General features: G+C 39.5%; 1 protein-coding gene across 3 annotated transcripts; it reads right to left on the bottom strand.

The window, feature by feature from the left end:
- Positions 1-3110: 3110 nt before the first annotated feature.
- nt5c2l1 (5'-nucleotidase, cytosolic II, like 1) lies at positions 3111-10258 on the bottom strand. 3 transcript variants are annotated; one of them, XM_080510374.1, is made up of 18 exons: positions 10144-10258; positions 8788-8861; positions 8561-8678; positions 8356-8451; positions 7882-7973; positions 7667-7724; positions 6911-7004; positions 6746-6799; positions 6568-6651; positions 6413-6448; positions 6198-6305; positions 6037-6103; positions 5715-5885; positions 5554-5605; positions 4375-4429; positions 3776-3952; positions 3598-3686; positions 3111-3504 (listed from the first exon to the last, which is right to left on the bottom strand). In XM_080510374.1, exons 1-17 carry the CDS (start codon positions 10203-10205, stop codon positions 3603-3605), a joined length of 1482 nt encoding a protein of 493 aa, XP_080366500.1. In that variant the 5' UTR covers positions 10206-10258; the 3' UTR covers positions 3111-3504; positions 3598-3602. The 3 variants fall into 3 exon arrangements, with proteins under 3 accessions (XP_080366500.1, XP_080366501.1, XP_080366502.1); XM_080510375.1 differs by having other exon boundaries at positions 8788-9187; positions 10144-10243; XM_080510376.1 differs by lacking the exons at positions 3111-3504; positions 3598-3686; positions 3776-3952; positions 4375-4429 and adding an exon at positions 4680-5376.
- Positions 10259-10776: the final 518 nt, after the last annotated feature.

Here is a 10776-nt window from a genome sequence, read left to right as displayed (position 1 = left end):
AAAGTAAAACTACTTATTTGTGTCAGAAATGATAAAAAAAAAAAGTTTGCATTGTAATAGCTATATTATAAGTATGATCAAAAACGTGTGTCTTGTATTAATAGCTGTCCAAAGGATAGATAAACCGTGTGACTTTGTGCTTGGTGAGCATAGAAAGGTGCAGAAAAGAGCAACACAGTGCAATGAAAGTCTTTGGAGTCTGAGTTCATGTACATGACAGTGTAATTAGGCATAAAACTATGATTGAGGTCTAAATGAGGGTGAATCAGGCCTGTGGCCAAACACACCATGAGGGAAGTGTAAACTGAATGTGAAGCTGCTCAGGTGTCTGAATGGTGTTGATGTTACGAGTCAGGTTTCTCTATCAGGACCTCAATGTTGTAATTTCTGTATTTAATTTCTACACCACAGACAGTCTAATGACTTGGTCGGTTTATGTGTCGGAATTCAAAGGCTCCGGTTCAGCCTCCATCTTAGAAGGATGGAATTCTAAAGGTGTGGTTCAGGTAGAGAACTGGTGTGATTTTGAATTAATATTGTTACACAGAAAATGTGTATTTTTACTCACTGTGCAGTACGATTCCATCTGGACTTATATCAGATGTGCAAATAGAAAGAAAGGAACAAAATAAAATAAAACAAACTTGCATTTGTTGCAAGCATTCCTCTGAAATCCTCATTCTGCATTCTTCTTCCAGCCAGCATCAGGAGTGTAAAAGCACTGTTTACTACGCTGCAGATCGCAGCACTTGCCTGCAGACTAAATATTGCCATCAGGGCTGTGACATTTGTGACATTTGAAATGTAAAAGTGTCTTCCTCTCAGCTTATCGGGAGACAGATGAGGACACGGGACTGCAGCAAAGTGTCTCCACACAGACAAAACGCACATCAAACCCACTTTTTTAAATGCCGCATTGTTGTTGTTTTTTGCTGTTGTTTTTCTTCTTCAACCAATAGTGGTCTTTTAATGCCATCCAAAGGACACGAGCTGCAGTGCAGACTCCACTGCTGACCTGGACATCATCATTCACCACTGAATGAATAATGACTAAATGAAAGTTTAATCCTATGTCAGGCGTGTGACTATTATTGGCAACACACTTTTTTGTGTGCTACTAATGGTTAATGACAGTCGTGAATTGAATCGTTTTTGTTGGCTGTTGTTTGAGTAAGATTCAAATAATTTCAGAATAGAATAGAAAAGAATAGAATAGGTGTAATCAAAAAAAAAAATCTAATTTATTAAAATCAGAAATGTTGGACTCTCAAATAAATACAATCTGTAGAAAAACATGTAAGTGTAAATAGCATATTCTGCAGCTGACATAAGTGGCTGTAATTCACGATAATAGAATTAAACGGAAGTATTAAAGGAAGTAACGTGCGTCTGTCCAAATTTCTAATATCTATGTATTTCGGTGACTAAGAGTTCATGATAAGCGTGAGGATCTTTGTTTCAACAAAACATCAATGGGTAAAGGGTGATGAGGTGGAATACAATGAAACAGAGAGGATTCGAAAACCCACATTCAATACTACAGAGGAAGGATGAAAGGTGAGAAAATAAAACACGACTCGGTGAGTAAAATGTATCAAGCAACCGCAACAATAAATACAGGTGACCTGCAGACAATGGCGAGGGAAGTGCAGATGAAACCAAAATAGCCCCCGATACAAGAGATGAAATCATCAAGGAAACATTTGCGTGTGTTTATACAAGCAGGTTCATAAACAAACATTTGAATTGTGTCCCTCAAGTATTATGGAAGTGTTTGTTTGTTTGTTTGTTTGACTCGCCCTTGTGCAGTTTATTGCAGACGTTTAACACAATAGAACTCGTTCATTTTGTAAAGATTAAAACAGAGTTAATGTGATTTATCATCTTGACTTTCAGAAGGGAGAAAGAGAAAACTTGATGAAATGTGTTCAGTAAAAGCAGTGTGAGATTTGTTTCACTGAAATGAAGCATAGCAGGAAAACGGTCTGAACAGGCATAAACAAGTGTCTGTGCTTTATTATCCGATGTTGTAAACGCTGGTTGATTCATCCTGGTGAATGATAATAATATTACTGAGACTTCCTGCAACTTTAATACGTGCGAAATTACTCAGTTTATACCAACAAGTCAAAAAATTTTTTTGCTATATTGTTTGTATTGCTGTAGGTGATCACTGGTTGACAAAATAATGTTGGCTGTCAGGGAAATATAAGACCGACAAGAATGTTTACGTTTCTGCAGATAATTGAGGACATTTTTACTAATTTAATCCTACCTGGTTGTGTTGATGAGGGGATTAAGCGCCACCCAGTGGACAAACAAATTAGTGCAGAAACGTAAACCTAAAGGGTTAATTCACCCAAACGACACCTCATTACCAGCAGGACATTTACTACACTGTATAGTAACTAATGGCAAGTTTATGTTCTTCATTGTGGTTCGACTTTACGGATTTATTCAATCGAAGGTTTTAAACATTCATTTATTTCTATTTAGTATTTCTAATGTGTTTGTTCAGTAGCCACATAGTTATCCTTCCAATTTTGTATTTGTATTCGTCATTTCACGGTTTGCCACCCTTAACTCGTTTTGTTTATTTCGTGTAAATGGATTAATTTTATATTTGTGTTTCAAAAAAACGTAAGGATGAAATGCTTCTTGTTTTTAAATTTTTTTTAAATAATCATCCTCAGAAACAATATCCCACATAGGAGTTCTAGTTCAAGGCAATGTCTGTGAAACTTCAACCCTTGATCGATGCTTTTATATCATCATTGGAGCTGTGTTAGTATTCCAGCGCCAAATCAAGAATAAATGTGGTTTGAAACCTTTCTATCTCGAGTTTGAATCTTCTCTTTTGGTTTTCTTATCGTACATAACTAGAGACCAAAAACATGTGGTTTAACCATTATTGCTGACTCTAAATCGGCTGTATATGTAAACGGAAGAGCATGATTCTATTATTTGGTGTTTGCCTTGCGATGGAGTCGTGACCTATGCAAGATATACCCTGTCGTTGTCTGTAGGCCACTGGGATCAGCTCTTGATGCTCTGTATTTGTTATAAGGATTGGTGGATGTAGGGACATTACAATGAAAAATACGTAAACAAATATTAGTTTATTAAAATCATTTGACTGAAGTTGCAGCAAAAAAGGAAAAACAAATTCTCCCCCCAAAAAAACATCATACAAACTCAAAATCAATAGTGCACCATAGATGTAAACACATGCGTCACTCATATATACACTTTCCCTGAGATTGAACCTACTTCCTTTTTTTTTTTTTAATGTTTAAACGGTAGATGGCATAGCAATAGACATCCTGCAGGTGGAGCAGTGGCATGGAGTTTTATTTTGGAGAGGATGTTCATCATGGCTGCACAGGAGCTGTCACACCTCCAAACGTTCCCCTTCATCAGCGGTAACTGTTCCCCAGAAGAAGAAAAACATTCCCCTGCTGTGTGTCTCCATGTTTTTTACGGTCCCACATGCAGCCTTTGGCACTGCAGGATGGAAGCATATCGAAGAGTTAACTTCTCTTATGAACACAAATTGGGATCAAAAAAAAAAAAAAAAAGCAAATGTCTCATATTTACCTCAGTTAATCTCGCGAGGGGGGATTGGCGACAGTATTTTCTGATGAATCAAACTCCCCGGAGTTTTCCGTAATGTCCTCGTGGGGCATCTGAGGGACAGCAGAGTGACGTATGTTAAGAGACGGAGGACCGCCGTTCGCACGTATTGGATGGACAGAAGGGCCGAAGAGGGACCGACCAGGACAGGAGGAGCCATGAAGAGGTAATTGAAGGGGTAGCGCAGCAGGTTGATGCAGGTGGAGGAGTAGAGGTCGGCGTAGCGCATCAGCTGGCTGGCGAACAGCGTCTGTCTGGAGCCGCTCCGCAGGAGGCTGCCCATCTGGCCGTAGGACATGTCCATCCTGTAGGTCAGCACCTGCAGACGTCACAGCAGAGAAAACTCTTTAGATTCCAAACTCGCTGTCGTTGTCGCGGCAAGGAATTGATTCTATTTGTCATTGTTGTATTTTGGGAGCTCACAAGGTTTAAGCTTTCGCGCAATAATAATAGAAAATTCCAAACAAATGATTTGCCATTGCGTTTAGCTGTGTTATCATATTTTTTTTAATGAGATATGAGCCGATAGGAAATGGAACCTCCATATTTTCTTTAAAATTGAAAAAAAAAAAACCAACAAATTAAAATTACAATTACAAAGTTGGTTCAGTTGTCCGCTTTGCTTTCGTACTCTTCTAAGTTTAAAGCAGCAACTTGTGGCCATAACTTTTTCAATTATGACAAATAATTCTATTCGAATGGTGTCAACAAGAGTTTTTTTTTATTTTTATTTAGACTGACCTTCATTCTCGTCTGAATGGAGCTGATTTCTGGAGAATCTTGACTGCCCAGGTGCCTTCAGAGAACACAAACACAAACATCAACGGCTACTTCAACACTCATCGAACTCTGTCATCGCGAAGAGGAAAGCCTTATTGACATTTTACTCAAATCGAATAGCAACAACAGCTGAAAGAACGCCGCATGCACTTACCAGCCACTACATTATGAACACTTTCTCAACTACTCGTCACACAAAAGCAGAAGCTCAGCCAATCGCGTGGCAGCAACTCAAGCATTTCTTGAGATGTCGGTGAAGCTAAAACAGGATGGGCTGAGTTTTTTCACAAACTGCGGATTTTCATGCGCAGCTACTTGTCGGGTTCACGGAGAATTGCTCCCTGGGCCAAAATACCTCGCTTGAGGTTAGAGGATGAACAGGAACTGAAATAAGCAGTAATTATAATCAAGGTAAGGAGTAGACCACCTCTGAACACACAACATGCAGACGACCACAGCGGGAGATCTGTATTACTGTTTCTATATACAACATAAAGGTTACAGCTTTAAATAACTAAAAGGGATGAAATTTAAATAATGCAATCACAAAACCTGTGATTATGTTTTACAATATTCTCTCTGATCAGATACGATTAAGTATTGCCAAATGCGGTTTCAGTGACGACGCATAAAGCTGTTGAGTCCGAGAAGTTGCTGTGACATCAACTGCATGAGTTGGTCTGGTATTTTTGTCAATTGTGACATGACGTCTGTCTCTCGAAACAAGAGACCTGCAATATCCTGACTGCGCTTCAGCGTGTTGATTTGGAACGAGGCCTTTTTGTTTTCTCGTGTGGACTGAGCCGCTGTTTCAATTTGGAACTGAGAAACCCTGCGGTGAAATAGTAAAACTGACGATTGAGGACAAATCAGAGATCTAAAATTGCCTTCACTCAGTTTTAATGCCCACCTGGAGAGTCGCAAACGAACCTCAAAGGCATGTTTTTGGACTGTATGAGGAATCTGGAAAACCGGGAAGAAAATTCTATTCTCACCACCATGATACTGTGATACTCCATTCGACTTAACACACATGAATTCCATAGCAAGGTGTGACTGAAATGCTGTGATGCAGCATTTTATAAATACCCTTGAAACGCTTCAGTAGGATTTATGATAATGTAAGACAGATGGACTCACTTATATATTTCAGCGAGGAAGACGTCGAGACGTTTCAGCTCCTCAAAGACGCCTGAAAAAAAACCAAAGCAGCAGTGAACAATTCGAAAGGCAACGACTACGACAAAGAAAAGAACCACAAAAAAAAAACAAAAAAAACGAAGGAGTCTTCTTATTCTCACTTTTCTTCTCCTCCCACAGCTGGAGCTCCCTCGAGAGCTCTGGCACGACCAGGAAAGTCTTCCAGCCCTGGCGCTTCTTGGATTTGAGGATGTCGCCAAAAATGTGATCGCCCACGTAGAGAATGTCCTTCCCTTTGACGCCAAGCAAGTCGCAGATAATATCGGAGGATCCTGAAACAACAAAATGGGACAGCAATCCAGACGACGCTCACAATAAACACATACAATCCGGGGCCTTCAGTAAAGCGTTTGATGTTGTTTTTATAGGCGTGAGCGCAGGTTGAAGCCCGGCAAATTTAATGTAGACATTTATAAACGTCACCTCCAGAGTAAACTGTGCCATTCTGGAGGTCTCCGGTGTACGTCCCAATCCGAAGCTTTCCCGTGTTCTGCACCAAAAACAACAGATATGAATAAAAATGGTTTATTTTAGTTTTTTTTGACAATCTGCATATGGACATTTTCTTTTAAATTCTTTCATACCGTGTCCACTTGTCTCAGTACCGTCCCTTCTGCAAAGAACAGCGGCTTTCTAGTGTCTACAACAATCAGGTCGAAGAAGGAGCGCCAGGGCATTTTGGGATTACCAGGCTGAAAGGAAGAATAATTATTTTTTATTTATCTTTTTTTTTAAATCAACAAAAGTTTTCTTGGTGAACTTTTATAAAGAATTCAGACGGAAGTATAAAATGCTTTACCCTGATGCTACTTTCTAGGAGGTATTTCATCATGGCCTTGGTGAAGAAGAGAAAACATGCCGTTATAATAAAAGCTCTTTTCAAACATTTCCACTTCAGTTGCATTTATCATCGGGCGACTTCCGTTATGCTCCAGTGGAGGTGTACGTACTTACCTCAGTGTAGTTGAAGTCACTATTTGTGGCGAGGAAGACCTTTGCCACTTCTTTTATCCTGTTCAAGAGCACAGGAAGATCTGGCTGTACAAAAAAAATAAAATAAAAAAATAAATATTGTGTTTCGTATTTCAGTCAGCTATAATAAATCTCGGTGCGTTTTTCTCAGTTTACTTACATCTTTGATGACGAATTTATCCAAATTTTTGATGGTTCGATCTTTCAGGATTCCCTATGCAAAACGTTATAAGTGATGCGACTGTTATTACGCAGGCAGCCAAACACGCCGGCCTTATTGTTTCATTAGAAAGCTTCAAAAAGCAGACAGGGCTTGTGAACTCACTGTGTCGTGGATGAAGTCCATTGCGTCTCGAACATCCTGGAACATGCTTCTGAAGGACATGAGAAGGTCACCGTGCTGGTAACCTTTCCGCAGGCTGGAGGAGGTTAAACAAGCAGAGATGAGTGAAAAGAGACGCAGACATTTTAAATCACGGACATTTAAATACACTTTCTCACTCCAGGCACATTAAAACATTCATTTTACTGCTACGTGTAATAGAATTAATTTTTTCTGGTGCCTTTCATTTAAACTCGTCTGAAGTTTTGGAGAAAAAGAAAGTTACAACACCGCCCCCTCCTGGTGGTCTATGCTAATTGCCAACTGCAGCATCTCACTGATAAAAATTGTTTTCTTGAAACACAATAGGCACTTTTTTGTTTTTTTAAGAAATAAATGATAACCTTTAATTGTGGTTATGCTTTAAAAAAATTTTTTAAAGAACTGAGAGAGATAGATGCCCATCTGCTGTACAGCAGAATAATTATTCAATTAAAAAAACAAAAATGAACAGTTTGGAAAACTAATGTGGTGTGGGTTTTATTTATAGTTGTTTTGTTCTCCTTTGTATGTATTGTAATAAAAAAAAAAATTAAGCTCTTGTTGTGTTTCTGTCTTGTATCTTATTCTAAGACACTTCCTTGAGGAAAGTGCACATTCTAAAGATGAATAAAAATCTGGTGTTGAATCACTTTGTCGGGGTAAGCAGTGAGCGGGATCGCCAACCTCATGAACAACAAATCCAACATGTTCACTCACTTTGTGTATCGGGTGCAGCGGGTGAAGAAGTCAACCAGGCAGGCGTAGAGATAAGTCTCTGCAGGGTGCATGGAAAGAGTTAATTATAAATAAACAAGCTTGAAAACAAAAGGTTTCTCAAGCTGAGGACAAATTCCGAAGGTGGGACTTTCAAGTGACCCATTTTAAGAAGTCTTGTCTATTTCACATAAGAACAAATGCACAACTTTAAATACCTGACAGGTTGAAAAGAGTGTTGAGGATGTAGAATCGATCTGTGTCGTCTCTCTGGATGAACTTGTTGGGGTAGTAGTTCAGAACTTGTTGGCTGAGAAACAAAAAACAAATCACACGTTACAGATTGGAATGGACAAACTCATTAAAATGACACAAATGTAGAAAAGAAATGATGCAGAATAAACACTTTGATATACACACCTGAAAGAAGCACTTTTCAGTAAAGTAAGTATGAATGAAATCGCACACTATCCATGACGCTCTTATTTCTGTTATCTTAACTATTTGCATTTACATGTTTGTTTGTTTTTGTGACTTATTAATGTATTGACATACTGTTTTACTCGGTTGGATTTGGGTCAAGCTGCTCTTTGTGTTTTTCTCCCGGACTTCATCTCATCTCTGCTTGGCTCGACTCCAGCAGCTCACAAATGTGTCCATTGTGAAAAGAACATGAACTAATATCTCTTTACCCTTTGAGGAAGCGGAAGCCGTTACTGCAGACCAAAATGTTCCCGTTCGAATCCACCTTCAGGAGGTTTCCGTATGTGGTGTCAACAACTAATCCACTGTAGTGAGGGGTTGTAACGGATAAACAAAGTTACTGATACTGAATGGGAAAAAAAAGAAATAAAATGACATTGGTTGAAAGACACTTGTGCATAAGTGGAGACTGACCGAGTGGCGAAGCTGGGGTCATAGGTGTAGCGGAGAAGCTCATGGGGGTATCCAATAGAAACCATCCTGTCTCTTATCAGCTCAAACCCCAGGCTCTCGTAATCAGGAGACTTATACACTGTGGCAAAAAAAAAAAAACAATCAGTACACGACCACCAAATCTTGTGAGGTTAACAGTTAACCTCTGACTCACAAAGCTCTTTTTATAATGTGGCGGCTTTGCTCACATGCGAGTGTGTAGTCCATGTCGAAGCCGTAGCACTTGATGTTTTCCAGACTGACGCTCCTGGTCACAAACACCCTGCAATCAGAAAAGACGCGCAGACACCGTCAAGACAATTTGACAGCTTGAGTCTCGAAATGACTCAAAATGTGAGTTCGCACTCTTTCTCAGCTTTTTCGACATCACCTGTTGACAAGACATTTTCACGATGTGTTGGGTTTTGTTTGGTTTTTTTCTCCCCATCACGGGAGCGTTTCAAACCTTAAGCCTTACTTTTAACCTTCTGTGACCTTACTCTACTTTTTCTTGTCTTGGGAGATAATTTCCTGCTGTGACCCTCTTCTCAGTGGGGGTGGAGTTGGGTGGAGCCTCGAGTTGTTATCACCTCGATACTGTCTTCAGCTCTATTTCAAAGGACATTTCCAAAAGAAGGTCCTTCATTCTTTTTAATCAAATCAATGGTGTAAACTGCACATAGTTTGCTGTCACTCACTCACACATGATCTTTGTTTTTGTGTTTTTTTTATCTGAGACATGAGGCTCTATCTGCAGAAAACCTCCAGTCTGCATTGTCTCGACTCTCCATAACAGCTTGTACATATACTGTGGCTGTAAATAATTGACCTGCAAGTTCCTGTTACGTGTAATGTGTCGCTGCCTTGCTCACTGATGAGATCAATTCAGCAAACAGAAAGTGACAGGAAGTGGATCTTACTGCTGGAGGGAACACTTCAGTGTCTCCTGGCTTAGAAATCGAGTCATGTTGTGCAAAAGGTCAGGATACATCAGTTAAAAAGTATTAGGAAGAGTTTCAATTTATGGGAAGAACATTTTTTACTGACTGATTTACAGTGCAAATACATAGATATTGGTATATCAGGAGCTACAGAAAAAGAAATATGCAATTTACTGACAATATGCAGCTTAATAGAGAATAAAACAAAAACCTTCACACGACACGAACTTGGAAAAGTTTAGGATTTTTATTAAAAAGATCCTAATAAAGAATCTTCTTAAAAACTACTGTTCATTATATTGAATTTTTGTTTAATATTATTGTTTATTCGGTGTGTCTGTATAAAATAGCTAGTAATTGGTTAGAAAACTTCAGAATAAAAGGCTCTAATATTAATTAAAATTGTCAATCATACTCAGTTAGGATCAAGAATGGTGTTTAGAAATCACCAGAGTAAAATACGTGATGTGGATTGTACTAAAGTATGAACACAATTTGTTTTATTTAGCTATACTTGGTGAAACAAAATTGATATCCAAACTGTAGGGCCATTTAAATATGGGTAAACGAACATTTATATAGTCCTGTCAGTGTTTTTGCATGTCTGTGATGTTTTGCACTCACTTCTGGTCAATGTCTCTCTTGGGTTTGGGCTCCTCAGAGGAGATGCTGGCCTCCGTGTCCATCGCGTGCGTCGGCAGGAAGCTGCTGCAGTTCAGCTCCAGTCACGAGCTTCTCGTTCACTTACAGCCGTCGGTCATTGGACGCAACTTTAAAGGGACAAACTCATACACGTTTCGAGGGTGTGGCCATCGCTGTTTTTGTTTTGTTTTGGACTTATTTTTTTTCTTTTCTTTTTTTCTTTCGTGCTCAAGCAGGAACTCCTCCTCAACGTGTCCTTAAACTGCGCGTCCTGCTGCGCGTCTGACGTGCAGATTGTCTTATCGGAGGCGCACACGCGCGCTCTGCGGCCGCGCGTCTGCGTAGTTGGAGGGAGTTTCCCCCACCCGATGGCTCCAGTCAGCCCCAACTTCTAAACATCTCTCGATGAATTTATCGTTTTCAGATGTTTGATTTATGAACCGCTCCTTGAGGTCTTCAGAGGTCCCCACGAGTGACGTCAGCAGCACGTGCCCACAGAAGTACACAAGTCAATAAACTCCCAACAACAATCACCCTGTCTCATGGAAAACATTGTGAAAGGAGAATTTAAACTTTATTTTCAAGTCTACTCAAGTTCAGAAACACTTTCTGTAA

This window comes from Blennius ocellaris, assembly GCF_963422515.1.
Source record: "Blennius ocellaris genome assembly, chromosome: 15".
NCBI classification, from domain to species: Eukaryota; Metazoa; Chordata; class Actinopteri; order Blenniiformes; family Blenniidae; genus Blennius; species Blennius ocellaris.
The sequence above is the reverse complement of the archived record's forward strand: the minus strand, read 5'-3'. Positions and strand labels throughout refer to the sequence as shown.